We start from the raw sequence: 19,055 nt of genomic DNA on the forward strand, positions 1-19,055 counted from the left end.
ATATTTGCAATCAGAAATCCATATAAAATAACATTTTGTTTTAGATGCTTTTATTTTTACATAGCATACAAAACTGCTCTTGCTACATCCAACATCAAGAAGAAAACACCGCTTAAATATTTGTTGATTTCAGCTAATTTTAATTATGGTGATTATAATAAACTGTAGCAAATTCTTTATTATTCCTTTTCAATGAATATATGTAACTGCAGATGTATATTGGGTTGATTCTTGTTCTTTCCACCAATCTAACGCAGGATAATCCAGGGCTGGTATTAATAAAGTAATTCCTACAATATTAATTTGTGCACCGTTATTGTTTATGAATTCAGAAGAGTTGGGTTTTCACTGGTCATGAGATACCATCTGCTGAGTTCCAAGCTAATTTTGTCCTCCGACCCTACCAGCAGGAGGCAATAGATCCTTTGTGTTAAAAATCATTGTTCTTAACAAAATGGATGAAGGAGGCCATTGACAGGAACAGAATTTGTAGAGGTCTTGAAAACCATCTACCCCAAGGAAACTACTCTTTGTGGGAATGATTTTGACTGGCTCTTTGATGGTCCTGAGGCAGAACAATTTCTGGAATGGTTACTCCAGAGTTTTCCTGATGGAGGCCATTGATAGGAACAGAATTTGTAGAAGTCTTGAAAATCATCTATCCCAAGACTCTTTGTGGTAATGACTGACTCTTTGACTGTCCTGAGGCAGAACATTTTCTGGAATGGTTCTGCAACACAGTGAGAGCAGAGAATGTCCTGACTCCTACAGAACTAGAGGCCTATGAGGTAAAGTATCAAATGGTGCAACTGATCACATAAACAATTGCTGCCTTAAAAAAGCTCATTTTTTAAGCAACCCTTTCCTGACATAACCAAAATAGCAATGCAAGATAAATATGGTGCAAGTAAAGGATGGCAAATTTCACTCACAAAAGGCAAGGAAACAGAAAAAAATATCTCAGGATCAATATTCTTGAATAGATTTCAATTTTGCTTGAGCTTCTCGGGTACATCCAGACCTGAGTGGGTGAGCAATTCACCATCCCAGAGGGCAAAGGCAGGCACCACAGAACCTCGGAACTCTGGTGACATATTGTGGATAAACATATGTTGTCGTATATCTACCAAGCTGAATCTTTTGCGATCATAGTCCAAGAATAGGCCGACTCTTTCTGTTTGGCCAATGTTAGTGATTGGAGTGGTTTCATTAGCAAACATGGCATTCCAGCAGCGATTCCCATAGGCAAAGACCCAGGAATTGTCATCCATTCCTATGCAGACTTCCCGGGAGATGTCCACATCTGCCACCCCGATGCGGAACTGTTGTGATCGTTTCACAGTCACTTCCCAATAATGGCAGCCCCTGGAGATGGTGGTGTCACCCAAAACTACAGCCCAGTCTCTGAAGCGTTCAGGGTTTTGAGGCACTCTGGTGGGGTCAATCCCCAGCATGCGATAGAGGACCCCAGTGTTCTTTTTGAATAAATCCAAGCTGCTGTGGGCTGTTTTCTCATCTAATTTGAAACTGATATCTGAAATAAGAAAAATATGTATAAGGACCAAACTTTTGCCTTACCTTTATATGTGACTCCTTTGTTCTTAAGAATTGTCTTCCTAACTGGATAAAACAATTTACCAACTCCTGTTGACAGCGGCACATTTCTATTAATCATTCAGTAATGTTGCATTTTGGATAACTAGTCTTTCCAATCTGGTATCCTCCAGATGCTTTGAGAACACCCTGAATTCCCAACTAATGTAGCCAAAGGCCAAGAGTTCTAGGAGTTACAATTCAAAGTAACAGGAAGGTATGGGACCAGGAAAATTGTAATACCTGATGATTAGTTTAGCAAATGCATTTGTTTCATTCAATTAAATATACTTAGCTGATTGAGTTAAGCTTGCATCAGTTCGCATACAGATATAGTTCAAAAATATTTTTCCTTAAAATCTGCACTTTATAACTAGAATTATTTCAGATATTAGATACTAAATATGTACATATGTAAGCAACATTTTAAAAGATTTAATAATTAAAATTATTCCAAATATGTTTGAAAACAGCATCCAACTAAATGGCAATACATTAATAGCAAGCTCTATAAAAAACCTGTATCTCCTATAGGATTGATTCCCACAAGTGCTGCAATTGTTAATGTATTAATTTGGATGGAATTCAGTATTTTGGAGTGGAATGCCCATCTGTGCCCAAATCTTACATAAATAAATTTATAAAACTTGTAAACTGACGCAATGTACTTGACAGCTCACAATGCAACAAGTGAAACGTAGAGCAGAGAAGTGTAACCTATGAAAACGGAGCGGTATTGAGAAGCAATGGCAACGCATTCATTATCTGATAACAAACATTTAATATTTAAAAAGAGTTACAGTTACATCTCACTGGCATTTCAGTTTCTGTCACCAAAGAAAAGAATTTTATTTAGCAAATGAATTGTTATGGATATCCACTTTACATACGAAATTCTGTGTGGTTCATAACACATTACAAAAAATGAAAGAGATCAGTATCAACAAAACATTTTAAAAATTGTAATATCGTAGTTGCCAAAACATTCAACATTCAAGATCAGGACCACATATGGACTATCTAACATTGTGCTCCTGTGCCCTGGAGCACATCCAGTTTGCAATGCTTTACTAAGAGATGGTAAAATCAAGGCCAATCTAATCTTGGAGGGCATGTGTGTGTGATGGTGTTCCAAAAAGCAGAAACTAATAATTATAATGTATAATGTAGTAATTATTTTTCCATGTCAGCATATATAAAGATGGAAGATTTTTTTTATTATGGACAAGTAGCTAGTCATTGGCAGAATAATAGTGTATAATTCACTGGATCATGGAGAAAGCTAGGGAGTTCCAGAAAAACATCTACTTCTGCTTCATTGACTATGCTAAAGCCTTTGATTGTGTGGATCACAACAAATTGTGGCAAGTTCTTAAAGAGATGGGTGTACCAGACCATCTTATTTGTCTCTTGAGAAACCTGTTTGCGGGTCAAGAAACAACAGTGAGAACTGGACACGGAACCACTAATTGGTTCAAAATTGGGAAAGGAGTCAGGCAAGGCTGTATACTATCGCCCTGCCTATTTAACTTATATGCAGAGCACATCATGTGAAAGACGGGGCTGGATGAATCAAAAGTTGGAATTAAGATTGCCGGGAGAAATATCAACAACCTCAGATATGCAGATGATACCACTTTAATGGCAGAAAATGAAAAGGAACTAAAAAGCCTCTTGATGCGGGTAAAGGAGGAGAGTGCAAAAGTTGGCTTGAAACTCAACATTAAGAAAACTAAGATTGTGGCATCCAGCCCTCTCAATTCCTGGCAGATAGATGGGGAAGAAATGGAGGTAGTGACAGATTTTATTTTCCTGGACTCCAAGATCACTGCAGATGGGGACTGCAGCCAAGAAATTAAAAGACGCTTGCTCCTGTGGAGGAAAGCTATGGCAAATCTAGACAGCCTACTAAAAAGCAGAGACATCACCCTGCCAACAAAAGTGTGTATAGTCAAGGCTATGGTTTTCCCAGTTTGTTCTGTCCTCCTCCGCCTCTGTCCGAATGATGGCTTTATTAGCCGGCACTATCAGCTCTGGCGGCAAAAGAGCCAGCGTCTGCCAAGAGCCCTCGTTATCTTCCACGATGCTGGTGAGTCACAAACTTCAGCTCTAGTCAATCAGTGGATTTGCCTGTTACAAAGAGACACAGCAGCTGCCTTTTATATCCTGTGGGGCGTGGCTCCATGACTCAGCACTTCCTAGGCCTGCCCCACCCTTGCTTCTGTTGTTTCCTCCTCTCCTGCCTACGAAACCGTCAGTTGGGTCTGTAGGCATGGCCTGGGGGGGGGGAAAGAGTTGGGAAGGAGGCCTCGTTATCTCTTTCACCTGGCCTGCTTCTGGCTCCTGGAGCTGAGCCAGGGAAGCCGGTGCTCCTGAGGTAAGTCCTGATGGCCCTTCCCCCTCACTGTCCAAGTCACTTTCTGGCACCAGGCCCAGCTCCAAGTCACTTTCTGGCAGGAGGCCTGGCTCGGGGGGCGCAGATACAACACAGTTGCAATATATGGCTGTGAAAGTTGGACCATAAGAAAGGGTGAGTGCCAAAGAATTGAGGCCTTTGAACTCTGGTGCTGGAGAAGACTCCTGCGAGTCCTTTGGACTGCAAGACAAACAAACAAGTCAGTCCTAGAGGAGATCAACCCTGACTGCTTTTTAGAACGCCAGATCCTGAAGATGAAACTGAAGATGAAACTGCAATATTTATTTGTTTGTTTGTTTATATATAAGCATAAGCATGAAATAACTATACAATATATAAGCATAAATATAATCATAAGTATGTAATAACTATATGAAATTGGATACAATCAAAATACTTTGGCCACCTAAGGAGAAGGAAGGACTCACTGGAGAAGAGCCTCATGCTGGGAATGATTGAGGGAAAAAGAAGAATGGGATGACAGAGAACGAGGTGGCTGGACGGAGTCATTGATGCAGTAGGTGTGAGCTTAAATGGACTCCAGAGGATGGTAGAAGATAGGAAGGCCTGGAGGAACGTTGTTCATGAGGTCGCGGGTTGGGCACGACTTCGCAACTAACAACAACTATTAGTGGCCACCTGATTCCAGGACAATTTTTGAAAGCTATCCACTGTATGTTAATTGAGAATAGATCTGCCAATTGTTACTGATTCTAAAATTCTTTCTAGGCAAAAAATGTTACTCATAGCAATGAGCAAGATTGCAAAAATACAGTACAGCAAAATATAAACAACTGAACCATTGGTAAAACAACAAAAACTGGGGGGGGGGGGAATTGCCCTCCCAGATAAGTTTCTAGTGCATATAATGAATATAACAAACTATGTGAGAATAAAAAGCTGTCAACTCAACGAAGAGTTTAGCACCAGAAAGTTTTTTAAAACATCTTTAAGTATCACTCTTGTTTATTGCATACATTTAATTAAATGCTTTAATATTCATACAACCTAAGCAGCCTTACTTGGAAACAATCTCAATGAAACTTAAGATGGTTATGAGTAGGTTCAGTTCACGCTGAGGATTTGCATATTCACTTGAAAAATACACCTTTTCCCAAACTAGAAAAATCTGCACTCTTTCCCCCTTTGCCTATTTAATCCTGGAGCTCTGCCAATAATCCCGCTACTAAAAGAAGTACACCAATATTCGCCTCAACAAAAATTATTGTCGGATCAAATCCTTTAATTTCCAAAAGATATCAGGCTTATAAAAAACCGGATCCCACTAGCAGAAAAAAACATCCATGCATCCTCAACTTAAATCTTGCGTGTAACTTTAAACAACAGCGTGACTAGAAAATTCAACAGAAAACGCTTTGCCTGAAGAGTTTTTTGCTACTAAATTTCTACTGCTCCCAAACTACTGAAGGGCACAGAAGCACTTTAAAGGAGTAAATCGGAGCGCCAAACACGTGGCCAAAGTCTTGAAGGAACGAAACAAACCGTGGAAGTGCTGGCTGCAGCGTTAGCCGCTTACTGCGGCTAACAGTTTTACAGCCAGTTTTCTATTACGCAAAGGACAAAATTTTCTACCTCTCCGGAACATCTGGCGGTATCCGAGGCTGCACAAACCCCAGCCCTGACCTCTCACGCCTCTCAGGATGGGCGCCGCCATCTTGGAATTCATAAGTCACGTGAAACTGGCGGGCTGAAGATAACTATGGGAGCCATCTTGGAGGCGGGCATAACTGAGCCAACCTATAGATCACAACCGCCATCTTGAAATTCAAAGGGCTGGATTATGGATACCGAACGCATTTTAGGGGACGCCATTTTATTTTAGGGCGCGGCATCTTCAAAAAACATCCCTGCGGAGCCATTTTAATCTGAAAAGAAGCTTCTTTTCCAATGGACTCTTTGGCATCACGTGGCTACATTGATTAATGCTCGATGAATGGCTTGTTATAGTAGGACGTTTTACGAGAGAGAGAGAGAGGAAAAAAATTTATATCCACTTTAAATCTACAGTAGGTTAAAAAGCAAATTCTGGAGTTTTGTCATAATTTCATCAGACAAAATGATTAAAAATCTAAAAGGATAAGGAAAGAAGGAAGAACATACTTCTATGGTTTGGAATACAGCTAGTCATCAACTTACTTCTGCAATCGAGCCCATAATTTATGTTGTAATGTGGCTCGTGCTCCGTTTTTCTCACCACAATTGTGAAGTGGATCATTGCAGTTCTTAAATTAGTAACACAATTGTTAAGTGAATCTGGTTTCCCCATTGACTTTGCTTGTCAGAAGGTCGCAAAAGGGGATCACACATGACCCCAGGACTCTACAACCGTCATAAATGTGAATCAGTTGTCAAGCTTCCAAATGTAAATCAGGTGACTATGGGGAGTCTGTATCAGTCGTAAGTGTGAAAAATGAACATAAGTCACTTTTGTCAGTGCCATTGTAACTGAACAATCCCTAAATCCAGGGGTCTCCAACGTTAGCAACTTTAAGACTTGTGGACTTCGACTCCCAGAATTCCTCAGCCAGCAAAGCTCTGGGAGTTGAAGTCCACAAGTCTTAAAAGTTGCCAAAGTTGGAAACCCCTGCCCTAAATGAACTGTTGTAAGTACTACCTGTATCAGAAAAAAATTATACTGTGTCTGAAAATCCAGCAGTTCTATTAATATATTGTAGCAAATGTGAAAAACACATTTATCTAAATGGGCTCATGGTTTTTAAAAAAATCTGTATAAAAAATTATTAAACTTGGGAACCAATGATCATACTATTGTATTTGATCCTTGGCCTCATAGCCAAAAATACATTGCCCAATACCTCAATTTCTATCTTATAAATTCATTAAAAAAACTGAATGTCTGGAGGGAGGATCAGTTTTTGTTTTCCTAAAGCAAGATTTTAGCAAAATTATGTAATTCAAGTTTGGGGATGATTTTAAAATGGGCCAGTTGCGCTCTCTCAGCCCAACTCATCTCACAAGGTGGTTGTTATGGGGAAAATAGCAGGAGGAATGTGTGTTGGATAAGGGAAAGGAAGGGAAGGGACTGAATTATACATAAAAGACCTAGGAAATACTGGTGGACCCCAGCCAACATGAAGAAATAGTGTGATGGAGCAAAGACTGTATTATAAAAAAGTATTGGATTCCCAGAATTAATCATTCTTTTGCAAAGTGTGCTGGTTAGATGACCCATAGAGTATTGAACACTTATCTCTTAAAGATTTGGAGAAACGAGTGGATTCAAATGAGAGCTGCCAAAATGATCAACTATTAAAGGCCCTGAACATGTTTAGCTTGCCCAAGAGAAACCTAATGGAAAATATTACTTTAAAAATCTAAAGGCTATCATATGCAAGAGAAAGGCAGGCTTTTTCTATGTTGAAATCAAAAGTAGGGCAAGGAGCAACCTGCTGAAATTAAAAGAAAGGACACTCAGTCTGAATATTAGGGCAAAGTTCCTGATTAAATAATGGAATCATCTACTTCAGAGTCCCCAATCTTTTTCACAGCAGGGATTGGTTTCTGAAAAAGGCAATTTTTTCACAGATGGGGGGAGGGGGCAGCAGAGGGGGATTGTTTTGTATGCTACCTAGACCCTGTGTATACACAGATGCAGCTTTACTCACTTCTGCAGCCTGGTTCCTAACAATTGGAGGCTGGAGACCCCTGGGTTTTTTAAATACAACTGGATAGCATTTGTGACGGATCACCTAGAATTCTGCATAGAGTAGAAAACTGGACTAATGACCTATAAAGTTCAACCCAACTCATATATTCTGGGATTGTTACATTATGAGAATCTTTGTAAGCCTTTTCTTTGTGCTATTTTTTCCAACATGAATTACTCCCCCAAGATGTTCATTTTCTGTGGGGATGGAAGGAAGTGACACTCTTTTGATGAAGAAATCTTTTAAAGAAAGGAATGGTGACTTTTGGCAGCCGTAGAAAAATCTTCCTGGATTTCAGGGACTGGATTGTACTACAACTTTTTAACTGGTTTCTTGCTGAATCAACAACTAGAAGTGTAGAGCTTGCTCTTGCTTTGGCTAGCAGAACTAGTGTTAAATGAATTCAACAGCAATTTATTCCTTTTTCCCATGGGTTGCATGCAAGAAGCAGTATTGTGTATGAAGAATAATTAATCCTGTCATCCTGAAAAGAAATAATTCGGTAAAGCAGCAGCTTCTCCTGGATAGATCTTTTAATATTCATTGTGCATGCTTCATTATGATAATTTGACAAGGCACTGGAGATATATAACATAAAATCCTCCAGCCAACACCAGGGCGATACAAAGCCTGTGATCATTACTGATATATTTGCACAGCAATGGCTGGAGAATGCTATAGGATGCAGTAAATCAGTATGGAAATGACAAACATTGTTAGTCCACATTTTTGCCCTTATCCAAAGATAATCTAAGCACAACAGCCCAAACAGAAGCTGTTATGTATTAACAGTTGTGCCTTTAAATATTTGAGCGGGAAATCAGCACGTTGCTGATTGGTCGAAGCCTCCAACAGAACTGTATAAAAGGAGAGGTTTTTGCCCCAGCCTGTTGCTGGGTTCACCCTATATTAAAGAGCTGTTGTCACTACCCTGGTCTCCAGCCTCGTTACTTCCCGAACTTAACATTGGCGACGAAGGTGGGATCTCGAGGCTAAGGAGAACCAGAACCGAGCTGAAGCACGCTAGTCCCGAACCCAGCAAACTCAGGGCAGAAACGCGGAAATGGCAAACACGCCACCCGCACCGCATAACCCGGCAAGGAGAAATGGGAACATATATGACCCGTTTGAAAGCTTTCTAAAGCCAACGAACTACAGGATCCCTGATAACCGCAAACGGGCTTACTTCCTAAGCCATTGCGGGCCGGAGGTAATCGAGATTGCGGAAGCCCTGGCAGAGCCAACGCCGATACAATCGGTATCGTGGCCGACTCTGCAGACTTTGCTGAAAACCATTTCGCACCGCGCCGTCCAAATACGTGCAGCGGTTTGAATTGGAGAACGAGACAGATGGAGGCGAGTCCATCGGTGACTACATGGCCGCTTTAAGAAGAGCGCCCAAGGACTGCGGATACCGAGACTTAGGCGGTGCTACTCGAGCAACTCATCCGAGGGGTCAAGGACATCCGCCTCTGGCGGCGACTGCTAGCCAGGAGCAACCTGACACTAGCCACCGCTCTGGGCGAGGCCAGAGCACACGAAATGTCTACTAAAGCAGCAGAGACTCTGCAAAGCCTCTTCAATCCAAGGCGGCGCCAAAGCCAACGCCAGTACACCAGGAGGAGATTCAGTCCGAATCCGAAGGTGAGGGCGAGGATGAGGAAGGGGTCTGCCGGACCGAGAAACGCGACACTGAGGACCGTGACGAGTGCGGAAGTTGCGGAGGGCAGCATCAGCGCCAACGCTGCAGGTTTAAAGACGCAACATGCCGGCGGTGTGGGAAGAAAGGACACTTAGCTCAGGTTTGCAGAGCGGCCCAACCTTCCCGCCGAAAATTCAAATCGGCCAATCAAAACGCGGAACCGGAAAGGCGGCCCGCGATTGGTTCAAACAAGAAAGGCGCGAAGTCTAACCAAACGACTGTCATTATAGGCCGCGCCTCAACCAAAGTGGAAAAGAAGATCTTCACAAAGCCCAAGATCGAGGGAGTACGGTGCAGGCTTGAAGTAGACACGGGATCAGCGATCACCATCATGTCCTGGGACACCCTGGCGAAGTCGCTGCCGTCCGTCGCGAAGCGCCATCTGCAAGCACAGCGGCTACGAGTGCCACGACTACCAGGGAATCGCATCCTGTTCGAGGACCACCTCCGTCCGAGTCGAGTACGGCCCTCACAAAAAGACCCTGCCCATCACGATCGTCGAAGGAACTCTGCCCAGTCTGTTGGGACTAGACTGGTTTCGTGCCCTGGGCATGGGAGTGACTGGCATCTACAGAAGTGACTGCAATTTGAAAGACATTCTCTTTAACGAGTTCGAAGATGTCTTCAAGGACTGCCTGGGCAAGTACAAGGGGACCCCTATTTCCTTCAACTTAGACCCCAGGTAGCCCCCATTAGGCTTAAGGCGAGGAGAGTCCTTTGCCCTAAAACCAAAATTGATAAGGAGCTGGACAAGCTCATAAATCAGGGGTTTTGGTGCCAGTCGATCACGCAAAGTGGGAGACGCCAATCGTCACCCCATCAAATCGGACGGGTCAATTAGAATTTGCGCTGACTACAAGGCGACGCTTAACAAAGCCTTACAGAAAAGCGTACCGGTTCCGTGGTGCAACATTTATTGCACTCCTTGGGGCAAGGGCAAGTCTTTGCAAAGTTAGACTTGGCCCAAGCCTACCAACAACTGCCAGTAGACGCCCGACAGCCAAGCCCAAACGATTGTGACGCACAGGGGGCATTCAAGTGCACCGATTGCAATTTGGGGTTAGTGTGGCACCAGGGCTGTTCCAAAACCTGATGGAACGACTACTGCAAGGGCTCCCAGGGTAGTTCCTACTTGATGATGTCCTAATTTCAGGGGAAAACATGGAGGAATTGGGGGAGCGGTTAAGAAAGGTCTTGAGCATTTTCCGGACAGCCGGATTAAAAGTCAAGACAAATAAATGTCAGATAGGGGTCGAATCGGTCGATTTCTTGGGCTACCGGATAGACAAGAAAGGAATTCACCCTACTGAGAGCAAGGTTAAGGCAATTAGGAAGGCTCCAGCGCCCAAAAACAAAGCAGAGCTGCAGGCATTCCTGGGATTGGTTAATTTTACGCGGTCTTTTAAAGAACAAAGCAACTGCTATGGAACCGCTGCATAGGCTCTTAGGGAAAAATACTGTTTGGTCTTGGGAAAGTCAGAAAATAGGGCTTTTGAAGCAGTAAAGAACCTGCTCTCAAGTGATAGCCTGCTCATCCAATATCACGACTCACTACCCCTAGTGCTGGTTTGCGATGCGTCCCTTATGGGGTGGGGCTGTACTCAGCCATAGACTTCCAAACGCACAGAAGCCCCTATAGCGTTCTACTCTAGAACGATGTCCTCCCCAGAGAGGAACTACAGCCAATTAGACAAAGAAGCATTAGCCATTGTATCAGGGTCAAAAATTCCATGAGTATGTCTTTGGGCGGAATTTTGAAATCGTGACTGACCACAGACCGTTACTGGGATTACTGGCTGGCGACCGCCAACGCCTGTGGCACTTTCGCCACGCTTGACTCGATGGACTATATTTTTAGCCGCTTACTCATACAAGCTGCAGCATCGACCGGGAAAGAAGTGGGGCATGCAGACGCATTGAGCCGATGCCCACTGCCAGGGCGACCGAAGACCCCACTCCGGGACACCCATCCTCCTTATTGACTCGTTGGACTCTGGCCCAGTCACATCAAAGGAAGTGGCTCGGCATCATACCGACATTGTGTTAAGGACTGTACCGTTGGGTACAGAGAGGGTGGCCGCTGCGCCGGGCGAGCAGTTCAAAGAATTTGTTAAGAAACGTGATGAGCTCTCGGCTCAAGGGGTGCCTGTTATGGGGTGATCGTGTAATAATTCCTGTTAAGTTAAGGGCAAGGTATTGGACCTCCTCCACGAGGTCACCCAGGCATCGTAAGGATGAAGGGTTAGCTAGAAGCTATGTATGGTGGCCACTCATGGACGCAGAGATTGCTGAGAGGGTAGGGAAATGCCAAGCTTGCCAAGAGTCCAGACCGCTACCCCAACAGCCCCAGTCAGAGAATGGGAAAAGCCCCAAGGGCCTTGGTCAAGAATCCACATTGACTTTGCTGGCCCTTTCACGGCCAAACGTTCCTAGTGGTGGTGGACGCATTTTCCAAATGGTTAGAGATCATACTTATGAAGTCCACCACAGCGAAGCAGTAATCGCAACCCTGCGCCACCTATTCGCAACTCACGGGTTGCGGACACTCTGGTGTCCGACAATGGGCCCCAATTCACGGCAGCCCAGTTTGAAGAGTACCTGGCAGAGGAAGGCATCCGACATGCCCTCTCTGCACCTTTCCACCCTGCGTCGAATGGCCTTGCAGGCGTTCCGTCCGGGCGCTAAGGAGGCATTGTCCAGGCTCAAGCCAGGTGACTGGCAAACAAAATAGACTTTTCCTAGCCGTCCAGCACAGAACCCCAAGCACAGCCACTGGGAAAAGCCCAGCCGAATTGCTAATGGGACGAAAACTCCGGTGCCCACTTGACCGTTTGAACCCCATTACACACCGAGGGTTACAAGGGGAGCTAGAAAAACAAGGGAAATGAGCATAGGCGACCGGTGTGGGCCGAAACTATGGGGACGGCCGAGTTGGGTCGCCGGACAAGTAACAAAGCAACAGGGCCAAAATCGTACGTGGTAGAGCTACCAGACAACCGAATGTGGGCGCCACATAGATCAGTTAAGGAAGCGAATAACTGGCCAAACCAAACCAACAGAGACAGGTAATGACCAATACCACTTTGAATCCACAGCTGACAATGACCGGGAGGCGCAAGACTTAGCTGAGGTCCCAGAGTTCCAGCGACGCCATCAGGTCCCGAGGGAAACAGCAAGGAAAATTCAAAATTAATCCAAGGCGGATGGCCAAGAAAAGAGTCGGCCAATAATCCAGAGCCCGATGGCCCAGAGAAAGAGCTGGGAGGAGGAAACAGCCCCTCCGACCAGCTCAAAACACCACCCAGAACTGAACCGCGCAGGTCAGAAAGAACTAGGAGACGCCCAGGTTATTTGCGTGACTACGTCGAAAAATAACATGTAAATAAATATGTAAATAAGACCAAGTGTTTTCTGGGAGGGGAGGAGTGTTATGTATTAACAGTTGTGCCTTTAAATATTTGAGCGGGAAATCAGCACGTTGCTGATTGGTCGAAGCCTCCAACAGAACTGTATAAAAGGAGAGGTTTTTGCCCCAGCCTGTTGCTGGGTTCACCCTATATTAAAGAGCTGTTGTCACTACCCTGGTCTCCAGCCTCGTTACTTCCCGAACTTAACAGAAGCTCTACATACATAGTGTAGAAGAGTGTTATAGTTCTGAGATTCATGAATCTTCCTCCGACTTCTCTTGCCCCACACCTCTGAACAACTAAATGATGAACATATGCAGGTATTTTATATATTAGTGCATGCGATTTCAATTAGAGGATTTGGGGTTTCACTGTTATAGTACAGTAATGTGGGTGTGGGTGTTACATGTACACTGTAATGTGTGATAGTATAAAAATACACTACTATATAGAAAATAACAAAATTCTTGCTTTCTACAAAATTAATCCACTTCACCCGAATTTGCACATGTTCTTGTAACACTTGGGACACTTCTCTATTTGAGATTGGTGCACAATCTGAGGGTCATCTCAAATTTACAATTCCAACTCAAAAGAGCAGTTGGCAGCTATAGCCAAGAGGACCTCCATGTAGGTTCATCTAATGCATGAATTCTTGGGGTTTGTATAACTGGGGGAAAAAAATCGGAAGTTCAGTTTTGGAATAATGTCAAGGTTCCAGGAGGTACCTTAGGTACTAGGCCTTAGGTTTCCAGGCCTGACATGTATGTCAAACTCGTCGTGTCACATTGCCATCATGTGAGATTTTGCGACGTTTTCCCCATTTGCGGAGCTGGGGTGGGCGTGGCCTGTGTGTGATGCATCCAGCCTGCGGGGCCCCAGTTTGACACCCCTGATCTAATGCATCAATTGTGCCTGTTCCTAGATTAGGAGGCCCTTCAAACTCATGCTCCAGTCACCTCACAAATGCACTATTGCAATGTGCTTTACATGGGGCCGCCCTTGAAGATCACTTTGAAGCTACAAAAGGTCTAGAATATGGTGGTGCAGGTAGTAAGGAGCATGCCTTAGAATAGCCACATAACAGCAACTGCTCCATGAGATGCAGTAATCTCCAGTCAGCTTCTCGGTGTAATTCAAAATGCTGGTTACCATCTATTAAGCTCTTCATGTCATAGGACCTGACCACCCATATCAATAATTTCTGGTAAGATCAGACAGAGGAGGTATGATTCGAATCCTACCAATTAAACAATGTCATCTATTGGTAAGAAGTATGCCTTCTCTGTCTCAGCACCTGCCCTCTACAACAGCATCTCCCCAGAAATTTGTATGATGTTCAGAAGATCATTGAAAACCTGGTTATTCTCCTAGGCCTTGGATATCTTATGTTTGTTACGGATGATTTTATGTTTGTTATGGATGATTTGTCTTCTGGGGTAGATTTTCTGTATTTTTGCTTTTATTATTCCTTGCTTTATAAATGTAAGCCACCCAAAGCAGTCTGATAGCATGATGACCTCTAACTCATATAAATAAATCACGTTTGCAATCAAACACAGGATAATTGTATATGTAAGCAACTTAGAATATTAAACTGCAGAAAGATCATTGTGACAATAAATATACCTATTATCAAAGCCATAAATGTCCTTTCATTGTGTGGTTATGAAAGCTGAAAGGCTAAACAAAGAAAATGGATACTGTACCTTGGAATTATTTATTTATTTTATTTATTTATTTTGTCACACAGTATATATAAGCATAAGCATGAAATAATTATACAATATATAAGCATATATATGAGTATGAGTATGTAATAACTATATTAATTGGATATAACAAAAGGAAACAATAGGACAGGAACGGTAGGCACGATTGTGCTCTTATGCACGCTCCTTACAGACCTTAGGAATGGGGTGAGGTCAATGGTAGATAGTTTTTGGTTGAAGCTTTGTGGATTTTGGGAAGAGACCACAGAGTCAGGTAGTGTATTCCAAGCATTAACAACTCTGTTACTGAAGTCATGTTTTCTGCAATCAAAATTGGAGCGGTTAACATTAAGCTTAAATCTGTTGTGTGCTTGTGTATTGTTGCAATTGAAGCTGAAGTAGTCTTTGACAGGAAGGACATTGTAATAGATGATTCTGAGTTAAACTCAGGTCATGTCGAAGGCAGCATAGTTCTAAATTTTCTAAACCCAGGATTTCAAGTCTGGTGGCATAAGGTATTTTGTTGTATTATGGTGCTGAAGAACATGGATATGTAGCGGTGTAGTGAACGGTATAGAGGTAAACTAGATTTAGCTAGATTTCCTTTTCTCTTTCTTGTATTATGCTTTTAATTTCTTTGGCATATTCCTTTTTTTATGCACCTTGAATAGTATTGATTCTCCTGAAAGAATATATAGCAATGTGGTGAGTATACAGAAATGATCAGCAATGGGGGTCATTTGTCATGAGTATCAGAACTCACCTTTGTCAGGAAGACACCAGCTTTTGATTTAGAAGTCTTTTATTTATTTGTTTGTTTGTTTATTTATGGAATTTATATTGCCACCTAGTCGCACATGGGAACTCAAGGCAGCTTACAGAATATAAAACCCCATATAAAAACAATAAAACTAATAAAAGAAGTCATATAATAAATAAATATACTAAAATCACCCCTGCCCCAGTGACAGCACCTCACACGACCCATTTAATGGTTTCCATCCTGCTCTGGGTTCCCCAGGCAGAACCAGGTCTTCAGTGCTTTCCGGAAGAGTATTAGAGTGGGGGTCATTCTAATCTTTGGGGGAATGATGTTCCAGAGAGATATGTTCTTTTGTTGGTGTTCCCTGGTATTACAGATTTAATGTGGAAAATATTACTCCAAGTTCCTGCAAACGTTTGGCAATCTCATTTTTTGCCTCTATTTTCCTGTGGGTGGTTTCAGAATTGCTCCCTTCATTTTCCTTGTGGCTTTCCGAGTCGCCACTAAACCCTAATTCAATGCAACAAGGACACATGACTGCAATAGGGTGTGGATGGATGACTTTGGTTGCTACCTTTTCACTGACAGGATTGTTCTAGCTGTTTGTAGTAAGTCAGCAAAGACCAGGCACAGAAAGGGGACAAACAGAGAGATGGGGGAACCTAGGTCAGCCAGAGGTCAGCACCAGACCTTGCTTTTGCTGAGTCAGATGCTGACATGACAGCAAACAACATGGCAAGCAAAGGCTGGAGCCTCTCAGATTCCAGTAGCTGTTGAGGTAAACGCTCCTGTTGCTGCCTAATCTGAGCTGCCCTCAAGTACAGGTTTCCTCTGGGGACAAGCCCAATGGTGTACTTTGGATATTGGGGTACATTTCCTTCCTCCTTCATTTAAGACAGAAGCAACCACACTCTTTGGGTGGGCTGGGGGGAAGCAGGGAGATCTCCAGATGTCAGCCTAACAAGGTATAACAGATTAAGAAACCAATGCCACGTAGGTCAGGACTACTTTTATTGTACTGTAACAGCATCTGAATGTACTTCTCCCTCCCTCCCTCCATCTTCATGTGACATGGGTGCGGCTTGTCTGAGATGTTTTCTCATGTACCTTTGGCCCAGCCTCAATCTGCTCTTATTGCCTTAGCAGCAGTTCTTCTTCCTGCCTTCAAGGCCATTCCCTCTTCCCCTCTATAATGGGAAACAGGAGGGTTTTAAAGAAGGTAAGATGATCCCACTCCTTTTTAATATACACATAAAAAGGTGCTTGATTGCATGGTTGGTGTTACCACAATTTGACTCTTTCCCCCCATTTTATAGCAACCGGCTAGACAAAGTTTAACATACTTTGTCAAAAGTTAAGAACTATTCATATTCAGAGGAGCCTCTCCTATATTCAGAAGATTGATTCCTACAGAAATGGCTGCTCTAGAAAGGGTTTCTATCAAGAATTAGTTATTAAAAGTGTTTCTTAAGTGATTTATGGGCATAAAATTGTAAAATACATATTAAAACAAACATTTGACTGATGCTAAATAACTGTTTCCACAACCATCAAATTTGACTTAAAGACAGACCTAGGAACAGACCTCATTCATAACTCAGGGGCTGCCTGTATTTATTTATAGTATTTATAAGCCACTCAAATGCTGTAGAACTCTGAGTAACATGCAAGAATTTTAAATTATTATTAAATATTATGATTTGCATGATTATTGTTCCAATGCTTTTTATGTTGATGCTATGAATTGCTTAGAGTCTTGATTATTAACATAGTATAAAAACCTCTGATAAATAAGTACTCTACATAAATAAAATCAATTTGAAGCAATTTGGAATATGCTACCAATAGAACTGGAGTACTGTATTGTGCTTTATGGAATGAATAATTTCTTGCCAAATTTCTCTTTCCATTTGGCAATCAAAGAAGAGCTACTACTGTATACCAGCTGACAAAACAGACGATATAGTGGGGATAATCAGACCTACAGCAGAGAGTTTAGGTCTGTGATGTCCCTGTTCTAAAATACTACCTACATTATGATGCATTGAATGCTGTTCTTTACCAGAAGCAATACAATGAAGAGGCAAACAGAGGCTTGTCAGCAACAGAACAAGAGTGTGAACAATTATGTCCCCTGAAACCAAAGCACAGAGTAGAGATAATTATGACAGCTGTCCCCCTTTAGCACACTGAAACGAGTGCAGGATATGATGGCACACACTTATAGAAATAAACTGAGAACTGATACTGTCAGGAGAAACCCTTATGTTGGAATATGCATTGAATTGTGTCTTCCTGCTTAGTTTTGGAAAAGATGAAGACACTGATTCAATGCCAATTAAAATTATATAAACTATATAAAACTATATAAAGCTACAGGTTAAAGAAGTTGAAGATCAGGATGTGTAACTTCAAGTGGTTGAAAAAATAATTTTGGAAGGTTGGCCTATAAATAAAAGTCAAATGTCCATAGGGACAAAAATATATTTTCAGTTTAAGAAAGAACTCAACATAAAAATAGGTTAGTGATAGTATAATGCTAATAATATAATATATTTTGTGGATAGATGCATAATTCCAACTTCAGTTTATAATAGATCTATGGAAAAAATCATTAGTCACACATAAAAATTGAAGCTGCTTGTTATGAGCTTAAGAATGTGTTTGTTGGCCTGGGATAAGAACCTAGAATAAGGGAGGAGGTATGTATGAGAAGGTATGAGGCCTGCCATTCATTTGACAACCACCAACAAAAGGAGACCTTAAAACCTAATTAACTTTACACTAGACCACTGTTCTCCAACATTTCTGGATGGGGGTGGGGGGAGACGGCATGGTTCTGTGTGAGTGGCCGGCAAGTGTGCATGCAGCTCCATTTGCACAAGTGGTGTGCACATGTACCTACCGCTCACGCAACCAGCTGTTTCCTTGGCCCAATTGCAAACACCTCGCAGCTCACTAGTAGGCCACAGCCCAGAGATGGGACCCCTGCACTAGACCATTAAAGAAGAGCTATTCACTTTTTTAAAAAATCAGTACAATATCTTACTATTACTATTAGTCAATTTCTGAGAAACTGATGAATAGAATGGTTTGACTCTAGCATGGGATTAACATACCATAAAATCTATCCTCTATACCCTAGGCCCTATATGACAATCATGTTTGTTCTGACCCACTAGACAGAGATGCTCAATTAATGGGATTAAATCCATATTCAGGACACCGAACAACCCACCTAGTGGGATCAATCAATAGTCAGATCAATTCCCAAGGAGGGCCTGTTAAAGGACAGGTCAGAAAAACAGAAGTACAGAACACCATTGATTGTCACCTACAGCTTACATGAAAACCTCTTCCTCTTCCTTCATTCCCATAGCAATATTGATAGATTACACCAGAAATGGAGAGAGTGGTTTACTTCAAGTCAACAAAACCGTCAAAGAAGAAAGGCTTGCGCTGGCTGATTACATAAAAGACAGCCAAGAACAAGCATTGATGCAAGTTAACATTTGGAACTTCTTGAATGCGCAGGAACCAAAACATGAATATTGAAATTATGTAACAAAAATGAAAACAATGCTGCCAAGAAAAGGCATTACATGATCAATTTCTACAAAAGATCAGGGGGAAAGTGGATACTATATGAATGTATATGGAAGGTGGATGTTCTGGAGTATATCAAGGCAGGATATTACAATTCTAGGTGTGTCAGCTGAGACTGCTTCATTATTCCCAGTTTGACTTTCTTTTTCTGCACTCTGGGGATGAAA

At 42.4% G+C, this 19,055-nt stretch overlaps 1 protein-coding gene across 1 annotated transcript; it reads right to left on the minus strand.

The window, feature by feature from the left end:
- Positions 1-108: 108 nt before the first annotated feature.
- On the minus strand, positions 109-5,684 carry SPRYD4 (SPRY domain containing 4). Its single transcript, XM_058170624.1, has 2 exons — positions 5,603-5,684; positions 109-1,534 (listed from the first exon to the last, which is right to left on the minus strand). The coding sequence occupies exons 1-2, from the start codon at positions 5,682-5,684 to the stop codon at positions 987-989; spliced, it is 630 nt and encodes a 209-aa protein (XP_058026607.1). The 3' UTR covers positions 109-986.
- Between the last annotated feature and the right edge of the window lie 13,371 nt (positions 5,685-19,055).

Source organism: Ahaetulla prasina, chromosome 2 (genome assembly GCF_028640845.1).
Source record: "Ahaetulla prasina isolate Xishuangbanna chromosome 2, ASM2864084v1, whole genome shotgun sequence".
NCBI classification, from domain to species: domain Eukaryota; kingdom Metazoa; phylum Chordata; class Lepidosauria; order Squamata; family Colubridae; genus Ahaetulla; species Ahaetulla prasina.

Bases quoted from the DNA above. Each gene is read 5' to 3' on its own strand.
- SPRYD4 (XM_058170624.1), bottom strand. From the start codon at position 5,684: ATGGCGGCGCCCATCCTGAGAGGCGTGAGAGGTCAGGGCTGGGGTTTG. The intron at 1,535-5,602 runs GTAGAAAATTTT...TTCTTATTTCAG, and splicing joins CCGCCAGATGTTCCGGAGAG to ATATCAGTTTCAAATTAGAT.